Raw genomic sequence first — 26,957 nt, forward strand, 5'->3', positions numbered from 1 at the left:
AGGGAGATTTGGTATGTTTTTGGCTTGGGGCGTATGACCTCAGGATGGAAGAGAGCCAGTGAGTGAAAATGCAGTCATTTCGTTCACGTGGTCAAAGAAATCGCTCTCTTTCCTAATTCGTCACTCTTGGCTTATGATGAGGATGAAGAGAAGGAGGAGGAGGATGGTCCAGGAGATGGCTGAAGATACTGTGATAACTGTGCCAACCACTGTGTGAAACACTTCATGTAGATAATCTGATGACACTCTGGTGAAGTGGGTTAACTGAGTCACGCCATGTATGCATTTAACCTGTGAGTGAACTGAAGTGCAGGCACTCAGCAAAAATTAAAGAAGAATAAGGTGAAAAATATACAGTGCTGAGGGTCCTACCAGCCATTCTTCTCAAGGAACCTGCACCTCCAGATGACCTTGTATGAGAGGTGTGAACCTGCTCTCCCTACAACTTCTCAGTCCTCGTGGGCTGCTCATGGTCGTTGGTGGGGATTCCAGAGGTCAATGGTACTTCTCGGTACAAAATGGTCCCTACACGTCTTGTTTATGAGAGAGACAACTGTCAATAATTTTGAATATTTTCCATTTTTATCTTTCATGCCAACTTCAGAAACAAGCCTTTGTTTAAAAGGCAACTCTGGGGCTTCCCTGGTGTGCAGTGGTTGAGAGTCCGCCTGCCGATGTGGGGGACAGGGGTTCGTGCCCCGGTCCGGAAAGATCCCGCATGCCACAGAGTGGCTGGGCCTGTGAGCCATGGCCGCTGAGCCTGCGCATCCGGAGCCTGTGCTCCGCAATCGGAGAGGCCACAACAGTGAGAGGCCCACATACCACAAAAAAAAAAAAAAAAAAAAAAGGGCAACTCTACTCAACAATGATTCTCTCTATTTAACAGATGGTACTCGGAGCTATTAAGAAACTTTCCCAAGGCCTCATAGCTGGTAAGTGAAATGAGAAGATGGCTACAGGTTCAAATCCAGGTCTATCCTAACTCTAGGGTCCATGCTCTTCATCTTGTAATCATTAGGTTAAGTGTCCACCACAGATTCACTCTAACTAAATTAGCAGATCGAAAGCCCTGTAGAAAATGCAGAGAGCAGATAACCCATCCTGAATGACCCCAAATGCATCAGTCTTTGCTAAACTGGTGGTCATGATTTACACTCTTATTTCATCTTCAAGACTCGGTTCAAATGATGCCTCCTTGGTTAAGCTTTCCCTGAGCTCCCCAGGAGAGGCAGTCACTTCCTCTGTACTCCTGAAACTTCAATATTCGCCATGTTGAAAAGATACAAGTTTACACGCTTGCCTTGCTAGTGGACTGTAAGCTCCTCGAGGGCAGGCCCCCTCTGGAGGTGGGTGGGCTGCAGTGGGGTGGGTGGGGGAAGAAGTTGCTGAAAGGAAGTATGAAAATCTCTGTCTTAGAGATTCCCCAGGACCACATAAACAGTCGTTTTTTTTCAGTCCTGCTTAAGAGACTGAAGCGAAATGCTTATGAGCACTTATGACAAGCCCAATATTATCCTAAATTCTTTGCGTGCATGCTATTTAGTTTTCTTCAACAGCCCTATGAGGCAAATACACAGATGGTTTATAAATGAGGCATCTGAGGCTCAAAGAGGTTCATTAATTTGTCCAGTGTCAAACAGTGTATAAATGTGAACCAGCAGGCCAGAGCTCAGCTTCCTTACTGCTCTGCTATACTTTCTTCCTATGTAGCTACTTAAATTTCCGCCACCACCAACCCTATATTCCTGAGTTTTGTTCTCCATGGAGCTAGCCCCATCTTCCACTATATGGCAGTTTGAAGTGTTGAGGCCTAAGTCTTCCAACAACCTCTTCTGCCTTAGACCTTTTAATGCAACCAGAGAAAAGTGAGCTTGGTGGAGGGGACCAAGCAGGACTGGCTGACAACTGCAGGCTGACAGTCCTGCCTGGGCCTTCTGATGGCCTTGAAAATCTTCTCCAGCCTTTTTTTCCCCTAATACTTCCTTAATTTGGGTTTTTTTTTTAAAAGTAATTTAAAAAAATTAATCAATTAATTAATTTTATTTTTGGCTGCATGCGGGCTTTCTCTAGTTGCTGTGAGCTGGGGCTACTCTTCGTTGTTATGCGGGCTTCTCATTGCAGTGGCTTCTCTTGTTGCAGAGCATGGGCTCTAGAGCGCAGGCTTAGTAGCTGTGGTGCACTGGCTTAGTTGCTCTGCGGCATGTGGGATCTTCCCGGACCAGGGCTCGAACCCGTGTCCCCTGCATTGGCAGGCGGATTCTTAACCGCTGTGCCACCAGGGAAGTCCCCTATAAAACTTCCTTAGTTTTATAGCTTCCCTTCAGTCTGCCTTGTAATTCTTAAGGAACTAATGGAGAAAATATTCCAAGACAGAAGATTGTTTTGTTTTGTTTTGAATACGGAATAATAACGTAAACCAATCAAAAATCTGTCCACAGTGGTCTTTCTGGTGTTGGCAGCTTATACCCTTACAGACACTGTTTTTTTTTTTTTTTCAAGGACTTAGAGTAAATTAAGTGTTGACACCGTAGGCAATAAATTTCACAAAGAAAACCCTGTCCATAATTCTGAGTTAATAACAATGCTCAGGCTTTGATGTTGATATAAATGAGGCCGAATGAAGAAAAAGCCACATTCATGGGCTGTTGGAGGGTATATGGCCTGTAAATGATAAGCTTAAGGGACATAACACATGTTAGTGATGGTGGGACAAGCAAGGCTCTATCTACCAGGAACAAAATAACTCTTGCAGTAATTTAAATACACACACACACACACACACATATATATTTGCTATACATATGCATTTAAATATATCCATATAATCTAATTATTTACTTCATATCTAATTAAATAGTACATGTGAACTCTGGGTTAAAGCTAAGGACACCATTGTGTTCTGCTCTTTGGAAAAACCAAGCCAATGCCAAGGCAGTTCAACACTTCCAACAGTGCATGCTGCATTAACATTTCATGGAAGTCAAACTGTTCTCTAGCCTGTTTTGTTGTCTGCAAAATGAGGAAACTGAATAATACAATATCTCAATCTCCTTCCAGTTTGTGATGGTCACAGTTTCTTTTCCTAACTCCTAAATTCAGAATAGTCCTGGATTCAAATTTCAGCATGGAAAGTTACTTTAACTTTCTGAGCTTCAGTTTTTTTTTCCTCTGTGAAAAGGATACGATCATTTTAAAAAATGCATTAAAATTTTTTCTTTATCAGGGCCTCCCTGGTGGCGCAGTGGTTGAGAGTCCGCCTGCCGATGCAGGGGATACGGGTTCGTGCCCCGGTCTGGGAGGATCCCATATGCCGCGGAGCGGCTGGGCCCGTGAGCCATGGCCGCTGAGCCTGTGCGTCCGGAGCCTGTGCTCCGCAGGGGGAGAGGCCACAACAGTGAGAGGCCCGCGTACAGCAAAAAAAAAAAAAAAAAAAAAAAAAAAATTTTCTTTATCAATAAAACGTTCAAAAATACAGAAGAGGAAAAATGTATTTTGAACGTTCATATGAGCACCATTTAAATTCAACAATTGTTTTCATTTTGCTCTATTTGGTTTTGTTTGTTTGTTTTCTTTACTGAACCATTTTAAAGTAAATTATCAACATCAGGACACTGGATCCCTAAATACTTCAGCATGCATCCCTCCCCAAAATTAAGGAGATTCTCTTCTTTAACTAGAGTACCATTATCATACTTAGCAAAATTAATAATTCCCTAACAACATCTGATACCTAGTCCACTTTCAGATTTCTCCATTTCTCCCCAGAATTTATTTTATACATTCATTTCTTCAAACCAGGCTTCAATTAAGAGCCATGTAGTGAAGTTGGTTCTCACACATCTGTCTCTAAAATCTCTTTTTAAAATAATTTTTTTAGTGTAACGCATATACCAAAAAATGCACAAATCAAAATTGTATGGCTTGAAACATTTTCACCCAATGAACAGATCCACAAAACCTCTACCCAGATCTAGAAACAGAGGATGATACACCTCAGAAACCTAAGTCCCCTTCCGTTTACAATCCTCCAAAGATAAATACTATCCTGACTTTTAATACCATAGATTGCTTTTGCCTGTCTTGAAGATTATATAAATGGAATCAAGTAATTTCTACTCTTTTATGTCCTGTTTTTGTTGCTCATTCTGTTTCTGAGATTTCTCATGGTGTCACATGTAGCAGTAGTTTTTATGTGTTGTTTCCATCCTCCATGGTGTGAATGTACCACAGTTGATTTTTTTCTCATGTTGGTGAGCATTTGGTTCATTTCCAGTTTGGGGCTATTACAAATAGTGCTTCTATGAACATTATTGTTTGTGTCTTTTGTGGGATGTAAATCCAGGAGTGGGATTGCTGGGTCATGGGGTATGTGTATGCTCTTCTCTAGCTGACACCGTTGAAGAGTTTTCTGGAGTAACCGTATCAATGAGTCCCACAGCAGTATATGATGAATGTAGTTTGTTTCACATCATCATAAACACGTGTAAGTTTTCTAATGCTTTTCTGATGAGTGTGTGGTGTATGTCATTGTGGTTTTATTTTACGTTTCTCTGAAGACTGATGACACACTGAGCATCTTTTCATATGACCACTGGCCGTTTGGACATCCTCTTTTTTTTGAAGTACCTGTTGGAAACTCTTAACCATTTTTCTACTGGGTCATTTTTCTTTTTCTTATTGATTTGCAGAAGTTCTTTACATGTTCTTAATATAAGTTCTTTGTCAGTTACATGCACTGCCAATATCTTTGACCACTCTGGCATGCTTTTTCACTCACTTAGTGATGTATTTTGATGAACAAGTTATTTATTTTAATGTAGTCCAAGTTACCTATTTTTTTTCCTGTAAAGTAATGCCTTCTGTATCCTGATTAAGAAATACCAACTACCGCAAAGCCATGAAGATATCCTATGTTATATTCTAGAAGTATTATCACTTCATCTTTCATGTGTAAATCTACAATTCATCTGTAACTGATTTTGTGAATGGTATGAGCCGGGGGCAAGATAATTCATTTTCCATATCCAATTATTCTATCACAATTTATTAGACAGATCATCCATTCCAAGCTGCTTCACAGTGCCCTCTTTGTTACAAATCAAGTGTCCTTGTGTTACCTGGGTCTTCAATCTGTCTGGGCTCTTCTTGGCCAACTGCTTTTCCATACAAACTTTAGAATCATTTTCACAATTTCCACAACAACCTGTTAGCATTAGGACTGCCCTGAATCTGTATATCAATTGGGAGAGAACTGACATTCCTGAGATATTGAGTTTTCCAATCCATGAACATAATGTATTGTTCTATATATTTGAGTCATCTTTCATTTTTCCAGTAATGTTTGTTGTTTTCTGTGTTAAGGCCTTGCACATCTTTCATTAGATTTATTCCTGGGCAGTTGATGTTTTTCGATGCTGTTAACACACATCATTTTTTAAAATTTCCTAATCATTTGTTGTTAGTATATAGAAGTTACACTGATGTTTTTGGTACACTGTGTCCAGTGACCTGAGGAATTCACTTAGGAATCCTGAGAGTTCACCTGTAGATTATTTTGCATTTTCCATGTATTTAATCATATCATCTGCAAATAATGACATTGGTATTTCTTCTATTCTAATCCTTATACCTGTTCTTTCTCTTTTCTTCCATCCTTCCTTCCTTCTTCTTCTTTTTTTAAAATCATGGCCACGACCAGGATTTCCAATACAATGTTGAATGGGAGTCATGATGACAGGTGTCTCTCAAGAGGAATGTTTTAAATATTTCACCATTAACAATGTTATTTGGGGCTTCCCTGGTGGTGCAGTGGTTGAGAGTCCGCCTGCCGATGCAAGGGACACGGGTTCCTGCCCCGGTCCGGGAAGATCCCACATGCCACGAAGCGGCTGGGCCCGTGAGCCATGGCCGCTGAGCCTGCGCGTCCGGAGCCTGTGCTCCGCAATGGGAGAGGCCACAACAGTGAGAGGCCCGCGTATCGCAAAAAAAAAAAAAAAAAAAAAAAAAAAAAACAATGTTATTTGATTTAGTTTTTTTTTGTAAAAAAAGTTCCATTTTATTCTTAGCCTTTTAAATACTTTAAAATCATGAATTAGTGTTGAATTTCATTAGATATTTTTTTCTACATCTATGGAGATGAAATGACTTTTCTCATCTATTCTGTTAATGGGATGAAATACATTGTTATTTTTGAAATAATAGAAATTTATTTCTTGTTCGTGTCAGAGCCACATGCATGTCAGCAGGGGCTTAGAATCCTTTCCCTTTGTGTCTCTACATCCTTTAAGTTCTTAGAGGCCTGTCAATTTAGCCACCATAGGGGAAGAGAGCAAGGGTGGAGGACCATGGAGAACACAGCACTTCCAGTCTCATTCCATGGACGTCCAAGATTCAGTCACAAGACTCCACCTAACTTCCACGTGTTTGGGAAGGTGCATATCATATCTGTCCTTAATGCCAATACCTCTCCAGTTGTATGAAACGTGTTCTCTGGGAGATTCCTTAAGAAGGGATCCATGAAAACCATGATGTCTGAGTTCCTGAATGCTCATAATAGTTTTTCTGTAGTCATTACTTTTGAATATATGTAGGGCTCTGGTTCACATTTTATAAAATCTCTGCTTCACAGTTTTATTTCCTTAAAAAATTATTCAATTGTATTCTGGCTTTGGTGTCAAAAATATGCTAGCAATCTGATTTTCTTTTCCATTGTAAGTGTCTAATCCATTGAATGCTTAAGGATTCTTTTTCTCTTTCAAATACAAAATGCTTTTATTAGAATATTCAGGTTTGAACCTGGTCTATTTTTCCAGGCGTTCAGTTGTCCTTTCAGTATGTACCTTCAAATCATCTTTTATTTCAAAAGATTTTCATAACTATTAGTTTTGTTCCACTGCTTTAGTTTTCTTCCTCAGAGATTCATATTATAAGTGTATTAGAACTTCTTTGACTGGCTTCCATATCTACCACTTTCTCTTAAGTCCTTTTTACCTCCCTATTAGTTTCTTACTGATTTTAAAAAATACTAAAAATACTCCTTTCCATTTTCCATTTCTCCCTTTTTCTTTAATTGGGATACAGTTGTTTTACAATGTTGGGTTAGTTTCTACTGTACGGCGAAGTGGAGTTCCCTGTGCTATACAACAGGTTCTCATTAGTTATCTAGTTTATACATATCAGTGTATATATGTATATATGCCAATCCCAGTCTCCCAGTTCATCCCACCCCCAACCCCCCGCTTTCACCCCTTGGTGTCCATACATTTGTTCTCTACATCTGTGTCTCCATTTCTGCCTTGCAAACCAGTTCATCTGTACCATTTTTCTAGATTCCACAAATATGCGTTAATATATGATATTTTTCTCTTTCTGACTTAGTTCACGCTGTATGACAGTCTCTAGGACCATCCACATCTCTATAATCCATTTCTCTTAAAGCATTATCCATTACATTTATCTGCTCTTGAGTTCCATCTAGGTGAGTATGCATGAATGCGTTTTTGGTATAAACCAATAGCATTTATTTTGCTCATGAATCTGTAATTCAAGCAGAGTTTGGCATAGTCCACTTTTTAAAAACTAATGTTTTATATTAACTTAGATTTACATAAAAGTTGGGAAGATAGTACAGAGTGATCACATATACCTCACGCCCAATTTCCCCTACTCTTGACATCTTACATTAATACAGTACATTTGCCATAATGAACTAATATTGATACACTGTTATTAATGAAAGTTAATACTTTATTAAGAGTCCCTTAATTTTTTTTTTCTTTTTTTTTTTTTTTTTGCGGTACACGGGCCTCTCACTGCTATGGCCTCTCCCGTTGCGGGACACAGGCTCCGGACGCGCAGGCTCAGTGGCCATGGTTCACGGGCCCAGCTGCTCCACAGCATGTGGGATCTTCCCGGACCGGGGCACGAACCCGTGTCCCCTGCATCGGCAGGCAGACTAAGAGTTCCTTAATTTTTACCTGTGACTTTTTTCTGTTTTAGGATACCATCCAGGATGCCTCATTACATTTAGTCGTCACGTCTCCTTATGCTCTTTTTGGCCGTGACTGTTTCTGACTTGTCTTGCTTTTGATGACCTTGATAGTATTGAAGACTATTCACATGTTTTTTAGAAACAGACCTTGATTAAGATTTGTCTGATGTTTTTCTCATTAGACTGGGGTGATAGGTTTTTGAGATGAAGATAACAGATGGGAACTGCTATGTTCATTACATCATGTCAAAGATACATACTATTAACATGACTTATCACTTCTGATATAGACCTTGATCACCTGGCTGAGGGAGTGTGTGTCATATTTCTCCACTATGATGTTACTATTCCCCACCCTCCCTTTCTCATACTCTTTTGAAGGCAGTCACTATGCAAAGCCCACGCATAAGGAGTGAAGAGTTATGCTCTACCTTCTCGAGGGCAGAAAATCTACATAAATTCCTTAGAATTCTTCTGGATGGGTGATTTCTCCTCTCCCCGTTTACTTATTTATTCAATCATTTATTTATATCAGTATGAACTCATGGATACTTATTTTATACTTTGGTTGTAATCTGATACTTACTTGCTTTGTTGCTCAAATTGTTTCAGCTTTGGCCATTAGGGGCTCTTTCAGTTGGCTCCTATGTCCTTTTGACATTTCCCCATAATTGTAGTGTTGTTGTTTTGAGCACTTCCTTTCTGGCACAACTTATCTCATGCCCTCATCCTAGAATCAACCCATTTTTCCAAGACACCTCAGTTTCTTTTTATTGGAGAACTGATTAGAAGCCAAAATCTGGGTTGCTTCTAGGCCCTCTCGCTAACAGAGCAAGGAAATACTTGCCTGTATAAAAATGTATGTATATTCACATATCAATAAATATTTCTGTGTATATGTCCACCTGTATTAAGTAAAAGTATCTGTATTAGGTTAAACATTTGTTCATACTGGTGTCTCTAACTCTAATCCATTACCACATGGGTCATTATCGCTTTCCCCATTGCTAGTCTGTAACGACATTGCTTGTCTTTCCACGGTTGAATTCCAATATACATGTGTAGTGATTTCAGCATTGTTAACCCATACCTCTGTGGGAAACAACTCTGTCAACTAGAGTACAGTTCTTATGTGCTATTCCTTTTGACTTTAGTCTCATAGACTCCAGTCATTTCAAGTCTACTTTGGTCAGCACCTTTTTCCCCATCACCTTCAGTGAGGTTGATTCACACTTTCATCACAGTGTGCATTCCATTGTGGGATCCTCCAATTTCCTAAATGATATTTTTAATTTGCATGAAGGTTCACTCATTGTGCTGTCAAATTTTATGGGTTTGATCAATGCATATGTTGTGCATCGCCATGTCAGTATCACAGAGTATAGTTTCACCATTCTCAGCGGCCCCCTCTCCCATGCTTCACCTATTTGACCCTCCATCCCCTCCTCTTCGCTAAACCCCTAGCAACCACGGATCTGGATTATAAGATACAATTATCTTTAGCTTTGTAAGAAACTGCTAAACTGTCCTCCACAGTGGCTGGACCATTTTGCCTTACCATCAGTAATAAATGAGGGTTCCAGTTACTCTACCTCCTGAGCAGCCATTAGTATTATCAGTTTTTAGTACTGTAGCCATTCCAGTAGATGTGCAGTGGTACCTTATTGTTGTCTAATTTGCATTACCCTAATGAAAAATGATGTTCAGGATGTCCTTATATGCTTATTTGCCAACTGTATATCTTCTTCGGCGTTGTGCCTCTTCAAATCTTTTGCTCATTTCTTTCTTTTCTGTGGGTAGGGATGTTTGTTTTCTGAATGCTGTGTTTTGAAAGTTCTTTGTATATTCTGTATACAAGTCCTTTACCAGATATATGCTTTGCAAAAATTTTCTCCCAGTCTGGACTTGTCTCTTCATTTTCCTAACAGTGCCCTTTGCAGAGCAGAAGTTTTTCATTTTAAAAAAGTTCAAAAAAAAAAAAGTTCAATGGATCAACTTTTTTTTTTTTACATGGATCATGCTTTTTATCTCAAAAAACTCATCCTCAAACCCAAGTCATGTAGATTTTTTCTCTTATGTCTTCTTCCAGACGTTTCACGGTTTTACATTTTACATTTAGGTCTATGATCCATTTTGAATTAAATGTTGCATAAGATGTAAGGTTTGTGGAGGTTCAGTGTTCTGTATATAAACATCCAATTGTCCCAGCACCATTTGTTGAAAAGACTATTCTTTCTCCATTGAGTTGTCTTTGCTCCTTTGTCAAAAATCAGCTATTTTCGAATGGGTCTATTTCTAGGCTACGCATTCTGTTCCATTAATTTATATGTCTAATATTTCACAAGTACCATGCTATCTTGATTACTGTAGCTTTGTAGTAAGTCTTGAAATTGGATAGTGTAATTCTTCCAAGTTTGCTCTTCTTCAGTATTGGCAGTACTTACTTTGAAATGCATTCTTTTATTTCTAAATTGTTTCTTGAGTTCTCTGCCCTTCCTTTCAAATCCTACTCTTCTCTAATCATCTAATTTCTGAGTTTTTAAAATTTAGATTTATGTTGTGCTTTTAGAGTTTATAAAGTCTTAAATTTGTGTAGCTAGTTTTGAACCATCTATTATAGTGTTCATCTGTGTTGTGGGCACCTCTTTCTTACATGTTTTCATTGTTTCTATGGAGATTACTAGTTTCTTATTCTTCATTTTTCTTATAAAAATTTTTGTATGAGCTTCAATCATAATCCTCTTGGTTGCTTATTTCTTTTTTAAAAAATAAATTTATTGTATTTATTTTTGGCTGTGTTGGGTCCTGCGTGTGGGCTTTCTCTAGTTGCAGCGAGCAGGGGCTACTCTTCTATGTGGTGAGCAGGTTTCTCATTGCGGTGGCTTCTCTTGTTGCGGAGCACAGGCTCTAGGTGCGCAGGCTTCAGTAGTTGTGGCGCAGGGGCTTTGTTGCTCCACGGCATGTGGGATCTTCCTGGACCAGGGCTCGAACCAGTGTCCCCTGCATTGGCAGGCGGATTCTTAACCACTGCACCACCAGGGAAGTCCCGGTTGTTTATTTCTTAAATGAAAGAAATTTCCTTTAATCTTATGAGGTAGGGGTGGGAAGTGATAGCTTTTTTAGCTTTAAGAGTCTAGAGAGCTCATTCTTGGGGTTGTTTGTTGTTGTTAAACTATTGAAAAACATGGCCCTATATTTTCTAAGATCTGCCTCTTTTGGTGATTTCTAGCACTTGCATCGAGAAGGTTTCTTTTCATTTCTACAACTGTACCTGTTCTGATTGACTAGTCCCCAGATTTTCTTATCAACCTTAGGCCTTTCTTTGAAAAAGAGCCTTGTTTTTGTTAGTTTGAAGAATTTATAGGACCCAGAATACTCCAAGTACTATCAGTCATTATCACATCATGATTCCTTTGTTCTCACCATGAACTGGATCTAATCAAACTCCCTTCTGATTTGGCGGCTTTTCTCAGTTTGACCACTGTGTTTTCCAGTGAGTACGTGTTGGTAATTTTATCGATCTCCTGTTCTCAAGGACTTCCCTCTGCTTTCTTCCACATAGATGAGACAATGCAACAGTCTTATAACCGTCAGCTATGCCCCCTTCACCCCCATCTACGTACCCTCGGGAGACAGGCGTTTACTGGGATACTTCGTCAACTAGCTTTATTGTAGATGCCATGTGTCTTTGGTTTTGCTATCCAAGTTGTTCAGCATGTTTTTATTTGAGAGGGGGGATTTTCAAATGTTTAACCAGCCCTGCCTTCCTGGAATAAGCCACACTTGGTTGTAATATATCCTTTTCAGGTACTGCCAAATTCATTTCGCTAATATTTTGTTAGGAAATTCATATAAATATTCATGAAATATGTTGGTTGATATTGTCTCTTGAAATGCCTTGTTGGGTTTTGCTATAAAGGTTATGCTATCCAAACGACAAAAGTCATTTTTTAAAAAATTTATTTATTTATTTATTTATTTATTTATTTATTTATTTATTTTTATTTATTATGGCTGTGTTGGATCTTCGTTTCTGTGCGAGGGCTTTCTCTAGTTGTGGCAAGTGGGGGCCACTCCTCATCGCGGTGCACAGGCCTCTCACTATCGTGGCCTCTCTTGTTGCGGAGCACAGGCTCCAGACGCGCAGGCTCAGTAATTGTGGCTCATGGGGCCAGCTGCTCCGTGGCATGTGGGATCTTCCCAGACCAGGACTCGAACCCGTGTGCCCTGCATTGGCAGGCGGACTCTCAACCACTGCGCCACCAGGGAAGCCCCATTTTTTTAATAGAATGAGTTTATGGTAAATTGATACTATTTATTTCTTAAAACTTTGGTGCAATTTACTGGTGAAGCCATCTGAGCTTAGAAAGTTCTTAGTGAAATATTTTAATTAAAAGTTTACTTAGATTTAGGACTATACATACTTTCTACTCCTTCTTGTTTGTTTTTAATTTCACTTAATCTCTAAAATCATTGAAATAAAGTTCTTCAAAATCTGCTCTTACTATCATTTTAATCTTTGTAAAATCCAGTTATGTCCCCCAGTTTATCCTTTATGTCAGTAATTTAGTCTTCTTTCTTTTTTGTTTACTAATAAGTCCTGCTGGTTTTTATAATTTTTTCAAGAATGAAAGTTTGGTTTTTTAGGGTTTTTCTATTTCACATACTTCTGGTATTATTGATTTTCTCTCTTCTACTTGGTTATTCTTTCCCTAGCTTCTTATGATGGGTATTTTAATAAAGATTTTAGCCTTACTTCATTTTAAATATATACTCTACATAAGTCAAATAACATGCTTAAAGGCTATACATTTTCCTGTGGGCATGGCTTTGACTGCAATCCACACTTTGTGATATATTATGTGTTTATTAACATTCTGAAAAATATATCTTCCAATTTCAACAGTGAAATGTTCTTTGATTCAAAGGTTATTTAGAAGAATATCATTCAATTTCCAAATATGAAAAGTTGCACTTACTGCTTTTTGTTGATTTCTGTATTTCTACTGTGCTCAGAGAAAATACTCCTTATGATTTTAATCCTTTGATATTTGTTGAGACCTGATTTCTAGATCAGTATTTGATAAAAGTTCTGTATGCACTTGAACGTTTATTCTACACTTGTTGGTTGCATTGTTCTCTTTGTTTCACTTAGGTCAGGTTTGCAAACATTGTCATTAAAATATTCTATATTGTTACTAACAATTTTGTCTGCTTGTTCATCAACTACAAGAACCATATCTTAAACGAGTATGAACTTGTCTATTTATCCATTTAGTTCTGTTCAATATTTGTTTTCTGTATTTTCAGAATATGTTTTTAATATACACTCTACATAATACATATATACGTACTATACATAATAGTACATACAAACATAGATTTGCTGTACTTTCCTGGTATATTTACTCCTTTATCATTATGAAATATCCCTCTTTATCTCCATTAATGTTTCTTGTTTTGAAGTCTTTTATCTGTGTTAATACAGCCACACCAACCTTCTATTGGTTAGTGTTCTCATGGTATCATTTTGTATCCTTTTACTTTCAGCTTTTCTCTCTCCTTATGCTTCATGTTCATCTTTTGAAAGAATCATATAATTATTATTTATTTTTTAATCCACCCTGGCAATCTGTCTTTTAATTAAAGTATTCATCATTTTCATACAAAATAATTATGATATATTTTTATTTAAATACATGAACTTACTATTTGTTTTCTTTGTCTCATTTTATTCTATGTTCCCTTCTTTGAATTAATCACATTTTTTGGTATCATTCTATGTCATTTCTCCCTCTATTAGCTTAAATTTTTTTTAACTATTCTTTTCAAGAGCTATCTTACAGGTTACAAAATGAACCTTTGACTTAATAAGGCAATAAACATTAGCACTATTATCACCTTCTGCATAATTCAAAGATCTTCAAACACAGACTCCATTGACCTTTCCAAGTTTTGTGCTACTGTTTCTATCCTAAGCTTCTTTCAATATAGAACAGTCAAGTCCCACCTCCTTCGTAACACTGACTTTTTAAAGAGACCAGGGCAGTTATCTTGCAGAATGTCCCAGCTACAGGATTCGCTTGTTTCCTCCTGGTTTTATTTATCTTGTTCCTCTATCCTGTTCACTTCCTGGAAATCAGAAGCGAGCTCGAGCTAAATTAGATTTAGAGTAGGCATATTTAGCCAATGCTTTGAAATTTATATTTTGTCACATCAGGGACATGATAATTCTAGCCTCATAATGTTATATGGATTAAAATGAGATGGCCTATGTCATGACTAAGATGGCATCTGACACATAACAGGGAAAGAGCAGAGTTTCTCAACCTCAACACTACTGACATTTTGGACTGGGTAATTCTTTGTTGTGGGAGCTATTCTGTACATTGTAGGATGTTTAGCCACATTCCTGACTTCTACTCAATACATCCTATTAACATCCTACAGTTTTGACAATCAAAAATGTCTCCAGACATTGCCAAGGGTCCTCTGGCGGGGAAAACTGGTCCCAGTTCAGAACCACTGGTATAGAACAAAAACCTAAGTATTTGATAAATATTCTACAAGTGCTTACTATCATGCTTTGTGCAAGGCTTAGAGATGAACAGTTGAATGGAACATAATTCCTCATCTCCAAATACTCATAGTTCTGGGGAGAGACAATCAAGCAAATAGGGAATTAAAATATGGCATAAGTGCTCTGATATGGACCATCATGTGTTGTCATGAGGAAAGGGGCACCTAACTCAGCCTGGAACAGAGGTCCTTTCACGGAGGAATAGAGAATTCCTGAGTAGGGACCTGAAGGACAGGATTCTCTCCCTTTTCCCTGTAAGCCTCAAGAGATTACACCCATAATGACCATTACAAGTGAAAATAAACATTACAGAAAGGATACAATTTCCAGCCTCTTTCAGAGTATGATCAATAAAGATTAATTTACTACCAAATATAGAGACACAGGTAAAGTAAGCCAGTAGTGAGAGCCAGGGATGACGGCGCAATCAGCCCTCTACCTGTTCCACTGTTAATAGCAAATACCTTGTATTTTCCCATTCTATAGTCCTCTGTCTGTGGGCAGACTGGATAACCAAAACCAGATAAACACTAGTCAGGATCACATCACACCCACCGACACTGAAAGGCCTTAAATGAGAGAGGCTGTCCAGCTGTACATACTAGTCCAGCTACCTATACTTCCATTCTTCTTCCTGACCAAGTACTTCTCAGCTCACTTGCAATATAAGTCAGAAACTGGCTAGCTGTTCACTAAGCCTTTTTCCTCTACTTCCAGGGCATATAGCTCGACTACTTTCCTAGCCTCCCCTGAAGTTTACTGTGGCCACATGACTGAGTTCCAGCCCAAGGTATGTAACAGTAGAAGTAACATGTAGTCCTCCCAGGTCTTTCCCATGAAAACCTCCCAGGTACAATCCTTACTGCTGTTTTCCCTTCCACTAGCTTGATGCCGACAAACACTGGTACCTTGGAAGCCACGATTTAAAGATGGCGGAGCCAAGGAACAGAAGGAGCCCATGTCCCGAAGTCTCCCCTTGGAGGAGAGAGGCCCAGCAACCAGGAATGCCCTTACTGGGTTTTATATGAATAAGAAGTAAACTTCCACCCTGTTAAGCTATGAGATTTGAGGGTTTATCTAGTACAGCCGCCAGCATTACCCTCTTAATACACCAAAGCAGAGGAACAGCCAGGTTTGCCCTACAACTGTAATCCTCTCAGTCCCTCAGACATGCAAGGTATTTCAGCCATGTTGACTAAGCCAAAGAAAAGCGCCTTTTGCTAGACTATTCCACTGATATTCCCTGGAGTTCAATGGGTATGTGAGAGGCTATTTGCAGGGCCATTGCTAAAGATCACACTTCATCGAATGCTTGCAGCAGAGAAATATGAAAGGACGTGGGCTTTGATGTCAGACAGATGTGGCTTTGAATCTTGGCTGCCCCCACTGACAATTCTTTGGCTTCATCTCCCTCAGCCTCTGTTTCTTCATCTGCAAAATGAGGGTAATCACACCTCACAGGAATTTTGTGGGGATAAAATAACAGATAGCACATAATATACTGGCATAGTTCCCAGCATGTCCAAGGTACTCAATTAGTTCTTTCCCAACAACCATGAAATTAATGAATTGGGAATTTATTTATATTTATAATCAGAAGACTAAGCAAGAAGTGGCCTTCTCACAAAGGATTTTGTATTTATTCTTCCACGTAAATGTTGAGTATTTCATACAAAGGAAGCAGGTTCAACAAGTACTTTTATTTATTTTTTTCCTGGGTCTAAATAAGGAGAAGAGTTAACATTTTAAGAAACTTAAAAGTATAGATAGGGCTTCCCTGGTGGCGCAGTGGTTGAGAGTCCGCCTGCCGATGCAGGGGACGCGGGTTTGTGCCCCAGTCTGGGAAGATCCCACATGCCGCGGAGCGGCTGGGCCCGTGAGCCATGGCTGCTGAGCCTGCACGTCCGGAGCCTGTGCTCCACAACAGGAGAGGCCACAACAGTGAGAGGCCCGCGTACCGCAAAGAAAAAAAAAAAAAGTATAGAGGCAACATTCATTATTTTTATCTCTATTTTCCCTTGTAAGAAATTAAAGTCATACTTTGAAACCAACAACAGAACATATGCTGACCTTTGACCCAGAAGGAGAGCAATGAATGAGACAGTTCACAACACAGAGCAGGGGGTAAAGGATTTTGCTGGGTAATATCCCTTCCCCTTCCCAGGTTGCCCCAGATGGAATGACTCCAAGGGAAAAGATGGCAGATTACAAAGCTCACAAGTTGGTGGAAAGTCCTATACTTTACCCAAGCCTATCTCTGTAGATGAGATTTGGAAATGGGACAGGTAAAGATGGGAAGATCCTTAAGCTGGAGGAGCAGAGAGCTACTGCAGGCCCGTCCCCCGAATGCAGGAGAAGGAGAAGGAGGCTGCAACATCAGGTCAACCAGGATACAGAAGGAAGCATGGAAAGAGCCGCCCACCAGCATGACTAAGTGCTCCTGGGGAGAATCCCCTCTCAAAGGGCAGAAAGCAAATATCCAGATGTTATGAGCTGCCAGATGTGATTAACTGAGGAAAGGGGAAGCTGCCCACTTAACTATCTGAGCAGCCTCCCTCATCACAGTGACCCGAGAGTTTTCTGCAAAAGCATTAATCAACAAAACGAATGGAGGCTCCATCCATCTCCCATCCCCACCCCTTTTGCTTTCTCCCTCTGTCAGAGTCAGAACAGTGGCCTATTTTTAAACCACTGGCAATGCATTCTCTCATGGAAATATGTGGGCTTCCTGACACAGGCTGATGCTCACTCAGAGAAGATACAGGCACACCGAAGGCCTCGCCTACCCACCTGTCCTGTTCTCCCGTGAGAATGGGGCAGAGGGGGCCCCGAGGAGAAGGCCTGAGGAGGGAGCCTGTTACCCATGCACAGGAGTAGGGAGTTTCTGATGCTAGTTTCCATGACAGGGATAGCTAACTGAGGTCCTTCTTCCCCCAGAGAAGGGAAGGCTGAGGCTTGGGCAGGAACAAGCCCCACGTACAGCTACCAAGACAGAGCTCAAGGCTGGGAAGCAGAAAAACAAGCCCCAGGTGCCAATTCTAGCATCTTTTAAAGAAAAAAAGTTTAAATGGGTTTCAGTGTCTCTTTAGCAGGCATCTAATGTGCTTTAAATACAATAGCAAACATTTTATTAAACATTGGAGCCCTTTTTTTTCTTAGCAAGGCTACAACGAAGCCAATTTACAAACAAATAAGGCTTTTCAAGAAAGGAGGTTGTGCTGTACTTACAATCGCTCCAGCTGCTTCAGATCCTGGAAGGCGCCTCTCTCGATGACGCTGACCTGGTTGTCTTCCAGATGCCTGGAACCACAAAGGCAGCAATGGTCAAGGACAAGCGGGCCTCAAGGATCCTCGTACTAGGCTGCAGGCCACGCAGGCATGGTCACTCAGCCCCTCCCTCGACCCTCGGATGGGCCCCCTCAGCCAGGATCAGTCTGGGGGGACAAGATAATTCACATCCCAGCTTGGTGTCACGGTAACCAGGGTTTCACCGCCTGCATACTTCTACCTGACAGATTGCTTTCCAAGCCTCTATTTTAAGAATGTTCTCAGCAAATACCCTCCCAAGCACTGCAGGATGTTGCACAGAAAAAGAAGAGGTAAAAGCTGCTTCTTATAAAAACCACACATATATTCAGCATCTCTTCCCTCGGAGCTCCCTCCTCCAAGGATTCAAAAATACTTCATTGAAAAGGGCCTTCTCTGCTCACTCTTTCTCTGGGTCACCTCGTAGAAAGGCTGAAGCTATTGTTGGGTGCCTGCCTGTGCCAGAAACACCACAAGCCCAGGGCCTGGCTGCTCCCAACATGAAGGTGATAGTCACAAAAGCTAAGTCCTCCCAGCCACAGGCTCTGCTGACCTCCAAAGTCCTCCAAGCAGATGTTTAAAACTTTGACGCATGCATGTGGCATATCCTAAGAATTGAGCAGACAATGAAACATTTGTTTCCCTAAGTTTGAAAAAAAAATGGCAGCTTAAAATGGATTAGCTGAACAGTAGGAAAGAGAAGAAGTGAGGCTGCATAGTTTCCATCCAGGGCTGACCCTGGTGGCTGAATGGGACTTAGCCGGGATGCAGTTGTGATTGAAGGATGTTTCTTTGGTAGGTGGAGCTTATTAGAAGGGCTGTGGGTTCCTCTGGATCAGGCAGGAGGACAGGCGCCCTGAGGCACCTGACAGAAAAGCAGAAGGAAGGAAGAGTAGCCTTGAGGAAGCTTGGCCTTCACTTCAGAATAACTCTTTGCATGCCAGCCCTCCACCTCTGAGATATTTCATAACCCCTAGCACTCAGGCCCTTGTGCTGATTTTCAAGTTCATCTTCCTCACTGTGCCTAAGGACCAAGAAGGTAAGGTCTTCTGTTCATCATCACAGTCCCAGCCCTAACACAGGTGCCCAGCACAGCAGCCACTTCATAGACGTAGTGAATGAATAAAACACTAAAGAGGACGTTGGACCACAGCGCATACTGATTTTACATCAAGGAAAAGGCTAGTCCAGGACACATGAAGTTTCCAACTATCAGAGCGATGGGGATATTTTGTATGGGCTCGACGATATATGTTATATTTTTGTGAATTTGTTGCAAACATTTAAAAAAATCGGGATATTACACACACATACACACCCCAAAGAAGAAACTCCAAAATCAGCTCTGATATTTCCAAATATCAACAACTTTGGATGAGGCCAGAGTCCTCATCCACTCTGATTCACACGTTTATGTTCCTTCTGGCCCCTGTAGGCTGGTCTCATATAGGCTCCTCACTTAACATACATGGGCTCCCAGGAACAGAGGTTAAGAGACTTGCCCAAGGAGAAATTATTTGTATGAAGTCACACAGCTAGTGAGGGTGGACCTAACTCCCAATCTGGTGTGCTTATCAAATTTGGTTGAGAATCCCTTTTCTGATTTCTTACTAGCTGATGGTGTGCTTTTGAACTATCTAGCCAACCTCTCAGAGACTCAGTTTCCTCATCTGTAAAATAGCACAAATAAAACATTTCATAAGTCCTTGTAAGAATAAAAGTGGAATAAAGTATATAAATTACCCAGCCCAGGATCTGGAGTACAATCAGAGGCTTAATAAATGTTCTTTTCCTTCCCTTTTCTTCCTTTTCCATCCCGCCATATGGCCAGGAGGGCCTTGGAATGCTCGTAGACTCACACCAGCACATCTCGCTAAACAGGGAACCAGTTCAATATTTGTGACGGGGGGTTTGTTCAGCTGGGTTTTTACTATCAATCAATCCCTCATAGAACTTGCTGTCCTTACTTCCCAATTGTTCCAAGGAGCAACACTAGGGTGGCTTAGTGTCACATTCCCTCAGGGTTTCTGAAGGCGTCTAACTCCAACCTCCCATGAGGAATCTCTCAGTTCTGTCCTAATTAATCTAACACTACCAGCTTCTTCCAGAAAGGGGAGTAGAAGGGATGGTTGATACCTGTCCCTCCTCCTTTTTGCTCAAGCCCTGGGAGGCTAACTTTTACCAGCTTCATCAAGAAGCTTCCTTGACTCTGGTTTCCTATTGGGTTCAGCCAAAGGGAATCACCAGCAGGAGATGAGAGGGTAAGAGAAGAGGGAGTGAGGTGGGGGATTTATTCCCAGCTCCCTCCCTGCCAAGTCACTGCAGGTGGACTGCATTCCTCTACCTAAGACCCCAGGTGCTAACAGGCAGTCCCCTTCCTTTGCTGGGCTCAGGTAACCACTCCCTCCCGCCGGTCCTTGAGGCTCAGAGGGGACTAGTGACCGTTGTTGCTAGCCCCAGGGAACTGCGCCAACTAACCCTTCCTGGCTTCTCTTAATGTCACCCACACCTTTGCAAATAAATCTTTATTTAGCTCTCCTCATTTGTCCTGCTGGGATCCTAACTGGTAAGGTAGCTAGGGTCTCTTCTGAATCTACTTCCTAGACCGATCAGAATCCAGCCTAGTACCTGGTCTTTAAAGGCTCAAGAAATAACCAACACTTGATGAATAAATGGATCACTGAATGAATGAGCTGTGAACTTCCCATCCAGACTTCTAGGCTGCGATGCAATTCGGGAGTTTGTGCTAAAACCATTGCTATCACTCTCATTTTACTGAGCAGATGCAGGAGACCCGGGGATCCAGGAGGGGCTGGACACCCAGAAGGGCTGACTATGGCTTGAATCTGTCTGAGTTAGAGGGACACAGACTGTGCTCATTATCAGTTCTTTCGGCATCGTTATTTTTTTACTTTTAACACTGGATCAGAATCGGAAATCGCCCCCATGTGATGATGGCTGGGGTGGAGTTTAACTCTTTAATTAACCCCATTTGGGATAAAGCTGGTTCCCACATTGTGGGCATACTTGCAAGAGTTCTTGCAACAGACTACTAAGAAAGGGAATATAATTGATACCACCAGAAGAGATCTTTTCCTATTCCTGCCCCGTGGAAGAAAGAATTGTTATAAGCAATTCTTATATCTTCCCCCTGAATGTACTTTATTTGGGGAAAACCTCTGGATGAAGCCGAAGTTCCCCAATCTCCATTTTATTTGCTTTCGCCCATTCACCTGCACCGTATTAACAGTTCTGCATGGAAATGGGTGGCAGGCTCAAATTATTCAAGACGACTGAGTCTTTTCTGGTTTCACTATAAATTGTAAATAAGAAACAGATACAGGGAATATGCCGAGGTGTGATGAAAGCTTTTCAAAAAGATAGTTGTCTAGGTTACTCAGCTAAAAAGAATAGACTGAGGGAAAATATGGTTTAAACGTCTGGATATTTTATTGGTGTCAGAAAGCATTTCAGCTACCCCACGTAGCAGATTCTTTCACACTAATAAAGGGCCACTTGAATGGGATTGTCTTTGAGTTTCTAAGGAAGATAATGAAACACAGTATATTAATAGAGTCTATGAAGAGAGGGGAGGGGGAGGGTTTTAGCACTGCTTATCAAAATAAGAAGAATGTACCAATTAACTGAAAAGATAAACTGTAGTCAAAGGAATGTTGTAGACCATCCAGAGGATATTAATATGATCTTTTGTGATTATTTTAAACTTTCTATTTGCAGAGAGCAGATATGGAAATTGGAATTTTTATTAGTCTCTCTGATGTAATGGTAAGAAAATCAAAGGGTTGTTTTTGACTTTGTTAGAAAAATGAAGCATTAGGTGAAATTTCTGACTTGTATGAAAGGACATTTCTCACAGATTCTGGGGGAAAAAAATGGAAAAAAATAGAGAAGTGTTTGTTCTTTAAGTTGGTAAGTGACCTGGAATCAGGAGTTTACTGCCTATATCTCTTTAATAAAAATCACCCTAAAACTGAGCCATGAAAATCTCCCACCTTTATCCCAATCTCCATTCTGATCCATACACACTTGTCGGAGCTGCCAGTCATTTGACAGACACATGACTGCTTGGGGCAAAAGAAAGACTTGGCAGAGGGTAGGGTCTTCCCTCCAGGGATGGTGGGAGGGGGGGTGCACTGGCCAAAGACCAGAGACCACATCGAGGGGAGAGCATCTGCTAGCTGGAGGCCCAGCACTCAGATCCTAGCAGTCCCACACCCTGTTGCTCAGGGAAACTCTGGTCAGCCACTTGCACATCACGCTGCACTTACAAAATTCCTAGACTATCACCTTCCTGGTTTTCTAAACTTCCTATAACACAAATGAACATTCTGGCTTCTGAGTCCTCCTCCTTCAGTTCCCTGCTACGTGGAGTTGGGACCACTTAACCTATCTGTGCCTGTTTCCTCTGGGCAGATAAGGGTTAATAACTATGTAACAGAGCTTGGTCTGTGGAAGGTACCATATATACATCAGTTATCATCATCATCATGACCATCTACTTCTCAATCAGGAAAACAATGAGACACAAGTAATGTTCCACAGGTTTCAGTGAGAATAAACACATTGCTCGTGAAAGTGCCAAAATCATAAAGCATTATATGTGTAACTATTAGGGTTAGAAGGACTTCTAAATACTTGTTATGGGTCAAACTGCATGCCCCCCAAAATTCATATATTGAAGCCCTAACTCCCAATATAATAAGAAGTGACTTTATTTGGAGACAGGGTCTTTACTAAGTAATCAAGTTTAAATGAGGCCATTAGGATGGATCCTAATCCAATGACTGGTGTCCTTATAAAAAGGGAAAATTTGGACACAGAGACAGACATGTGTAGAAGGAAGACAATGCAGAGAGACCCAGAGACAGCTATCTTAAAGCCAAGAAATCCCTGAGGCCACCAGAAGCTAGAAGAGAGGCCTAGACCACATCCTTCCCTCACAGTCCTCAAAAGGAACCAACCCTGCCAACACCTTGATTTTGGACTTTGGAAATTGAGATGATAAGTTTCTGTTGTTTAAGCCCCCCAGTCTGTGGCACAAAGTTACAGTAGCCCTAGAAAACTAATATACTACTCATTCCCTATTTTACAGATGAGAAAAGTAAGGTCCAAAGGAGTACAATAGGGTATAAGGTCACATGGGCAGTTAATTCTGAGTCAGGACCAGAACCTAATATTTCCAGTTCCCAGGATACAACTCACTGTATTATAATGGGTTATGAGTAAAAAGAAGGAGGTGGCTTTAGATACCAAGACTTTAGTTGCTACTTCTAGTAAAAACCTGCCGGCCAAGATTCCAGGACACGACAAACACCAAGGCAGTGGCCGGATTGCCCAGGCTGCACTCCAGGTCTGAAGCCACATTTATGGGTCAAAATCACCTTCTGAGTAAAGAAGGAAAGAGGGTCCAACCTCCTCTCTTGTACCCCTGAATGTCTGAGACACGTCAGTGGACAAGAATTTGGGCAGCTTCTTATCACTCAGATTTAGCAATGGATGAAAGTGTTCAATATTTAGCAATGAAACCTGATATTTCTTGCTCTCCTGCTGCATCAATGCCCCTCTCAAATTTTGCTACCTGTCTGCACAGCTGCAAGTGTTCAGCAAGGGCTCTGACCCTGTCCGACTCTCTCCCTCCTTCCTCTCCTCCTCTCCATTAAGCAACAAGATAAATAACTTTTGTCCTGATTGCTCTTTTAATTCACAGGCTGGGGGAGAAATTATAATCTCTGTGGAAGGGAAGCATGGTTAGCCAACCTGACCCTGCTGTCATCCTAGAAGCTGGGCAGGTTGATTTATTTGTGTATAACCTTCTGTGTTCCCTGTCATTGGAACTGACTTCTGCCATTGGTCTAGCCAGCCTACAGCATGGAGACACAGAACGAGACAGCTGGGGAAGGAAACCTGGATGTACTAATGAAGGGCTTTCTGCTGCAGAAGGGCGAATTCTTGTTGTCCAGTGCTTGGGGATGTGATGTCAGGGCAGTGGGACATTTTCACAAGGCTGAAGAGCTGAGAGTGAGAATGCATTGGAGAGCCACATGTTACTTACAAGACTCGGAGGTTCTTGAGTCCAGCAAAATCGGTCTTGGTGATCCTGGTGATGTTATTTCTGTCCAGGTCACTGCAATGGAGAACAAATTTGGGTCAGATTTTTGCAGGTTACACTTATGGTCTATTTAACCCAGACTGGCTTAAGCTGGAGGGACGTTGCTTGTTAAGGAGAAGGCAATTCCAATGATTAATGGTATTCCCTAGAGCATGCCCAACCAACCCGAAGGACATTATATGGAATAAGCTAGCCATTATGTACACAGTAGAGCCCTGGTATGTTTAGCTACCTGGCTTCTCTTGCCCCTTCTTCAGATAACAAATTTTTCTTTGGAAGCCCCCCTCCCCCAGCTCTTGGATCATATCATACAAGTGGGGCTGACCACTCTCCCCAACTCTGGAGATGGGCACCTGATCTAGGCCAGGTTTATAAGCATCTTCACTCCCTGTGACCACAGTAATTGTTTCATGAGTACATACATGACTCAAATTCCCAATAGCTTTCGCTCCACTGGAGTTGCCAGAAGCTATCTAGCTACCATGAAGAGAGAATTTCCAGAGACAGGAGATGAAAAGAGACTGGTTCTGGTGCTATGCTATGAGTAGTTGGATCCACCCATGCCTGATGCCAGAAACCTCTGTATTTTGAGATTATGTGAGCCAATCTATCCCATCTCCCTTATATTTTGTCCTAAATCAGTTTGAGTTGAATTTTCTATCACCTTAAACCAAAGGAATCTTGACCGACTTTGGTACCCACCTAGGTACTTGTGTATTTTCCAGCTAATCTGCAAACTCTCTGAGGGCAAAGACCATATCTCATTTAACTCCATAGCCCAACACAGTAGAACATGTGCCTGGCAAGAGTAATCTCGTACAACAGGTAAAGACAGCTTCATGGATTACTCCTGCCCCAATTTGTAGGCTGAAGCTCCTGAAAATGGCCCCAAAGAGAAGAATTTGCCATGGAAGAGCTCAAAGCATTATGGTGGCGTTGGTGTCCAGGAGAAGGAGGCACCTTGGATGGTAGAAAACCAGGATTAGAGAAAACCAAAGTCAAGAAAGAACTTGTGAACAATCGTATAAATACTGTGATCACTAAAGCTATCTACGAAGACGGGATACAAAAAAAAAATCTTTTTAAAAAAGGACCATGAATAATATGTTACAGTTTTTAATAATGGAGGCTGAACAATTAATTCCTATTTACCATGTCTTCTTGATCAGAAACTTTTCAAGGTTTTGGCCGAGTTGGAGTTTAGCTTTGCTTCCTGCCAGAACATTTAGGTACTAAAAGGCCATTTTCCCAATGACGGATCCCCATCCATGCGTTCACTACTTCTTTGGTTCTCCTACTCAGGTCCTAAAGTTGCCATCCTGTTATTATGCCTCAGAAAGACCTGTGAGTTCTCAAGTTGCATAAAATGAAAAGGGAAACAATTTTCAGATTCTAGCACTCTGTATAAAGACAAATCAAATTGGAGGAGGGATTACTCTCCTGATTGCAAAAGTCATACTGAAATAAAAATCAAGTGAGTCCTGGAGCCCCCTCCCTGGGGAACCACCTCCCTTCCTCATCCAGTTTTCCTCTATCTAAAGTAACAATCATTTAGGTTATTACAGAATATTGAGCAGACTTCCTTGTGCTATACAGTAGGTCCTTGTTGGTTATCTATTTTAAATACAGTAGGGGATATATGTATATGTATAGCTGCTTCACTTTGTTATAAAGCAGAAACTAACACACCATTGTAAAGCAATTATACCCCAAAAAAGATGTTAAAAAAAAAATAAATCCAGTAGTGTGAATATGTAAATCCCAAACTCCCAAAAAATAAAATAAAAATTTTAAAAATACAGTAACAATCTAAGTTGTTTCTTAACCAGCTTGTGATGGAGAGAGGCAGCATTTAGACTTCTCAGACTAAGCTGAGGGCTGGTAAAGGAGAGCAAGAGTCACCCAGGGAAATAATGAAAGCTGTTCATGCAAGGAGTGGACACCAGCACACAGACAGGAATCTGTGTGTGCTCATCATCACCCCGAGTTCCTTCTCACCCCCCATCTCAACTGGGATGGATGTTTGGGGACCGTGACAACTGAGAATATGACAATGCAACCAAGGGTTTAATCACCAGGACACAGCGTGGTAACTCGGCAGCTTGTGTTAGCGGCCGCGGCACTGATATTTTCAATTAATATTTATTTATGAAAGGGCACAAAGTGTGCCGCTGAAATGCCGAGGACTTGGAGGCATGGGTTTGGGTGGGGACTGTGGGGTTGTCTCAGGCACAGAGTCAGTGTCTGGGAGGCTGAGCTTCAGAGGGAAGCAGCCATGAGATTGAATGCCTGCCCTGCCACGTACTGAGTGACTTATGGGCAGTTCGCTTCATCTCCAAGGCTCAGTTTCTCCAACACCCTCTAACTGACGGTGACAATCCTGACCTCAGGAGTGTTTACGAGGGTTAAACGAGATGATGACGCGTTCACAGTGCTTATCAGGCACTCGTTAAAGAATCATGGCAGCTACCGTTACTATAATTAGTTGAGTGAGAGCACCACGAGTGGTCCCCTTCCGCTGCCTCTCCCGTGCAGTGTGTCTAGGACAACTATTTCCCTGGTATCTGGCTACAGAGAGAGGGTAGGGAGAGAGCTCTGTTGTCTGTCTGCCCCAAACCCCACCGCCACCCCTGCCCAACGTGCAAACTGCCAGGGAGGCCAGGGAGCATATGGGTTTTAGGTGACACAGGTCAGGGTTCAAATCTCTGTCCTGCTGCTCACTCCTGGCTGTGTGAATTTGAGTCACTGACTTACGTTCTCCGAGCTTCCATGCTTTACATAACCCTCTCCTGCTTGCAGACCTTGGTGTGGTGAGGACAGAGCCTGGATGGCCAACCTGCTTGGCTGAAAATGGGAACTAAGGAAACTGCCACTGAGAAGAGGTTTGCACCACCTCATGTGTCCGTCCCTTCCCCAGCCCCATCGTCCCAGGCCAGGCGCCTTAGCCAGAG

The 26,957-nt window shown here is 41.3% G+C and overlaps 1 protein-coding gene across 1 annotated transcript in view; it reads right to left on the bottom strand.

Moving 5' to 3' along the window:
• The window catches only part of SLIT3 (slit guidance ligand 3), a 616,238-nt gene that overhangs the window by 546,815 nt on the left and 42,466 nt on the right, over positions 1-26,957 (bottom strand). Inside the window, exons 2-3 of the mRNA XM_082622425.1 lie at positions 23,950-24,021; positions 17,799-17,870 (exon numbers count right to left, since the gene is read on the bottom strand). Coding sequence (XP_082478551.1) covers positions 17,799-17,870; positions 23,950-24,021 — 144 coding nt within the window. The remainder of the gene's footprint in view (positions 1-17,798; positions 17,871-23,949; positions 24,022-26,957) is intronic.

Source organism: Mesoplodon mirus (assembly GCF_964341445.2).
Source record: "Mesoplodon mirus genome assembly, chromosome: 5".
Classification (NCBI taxonomy): Eukaryota; Metazoa; Chordata; class Mammalia; order Artiodactyla; family Ziphiidae; genus Mesoplodon; species Mesoplodon mirus.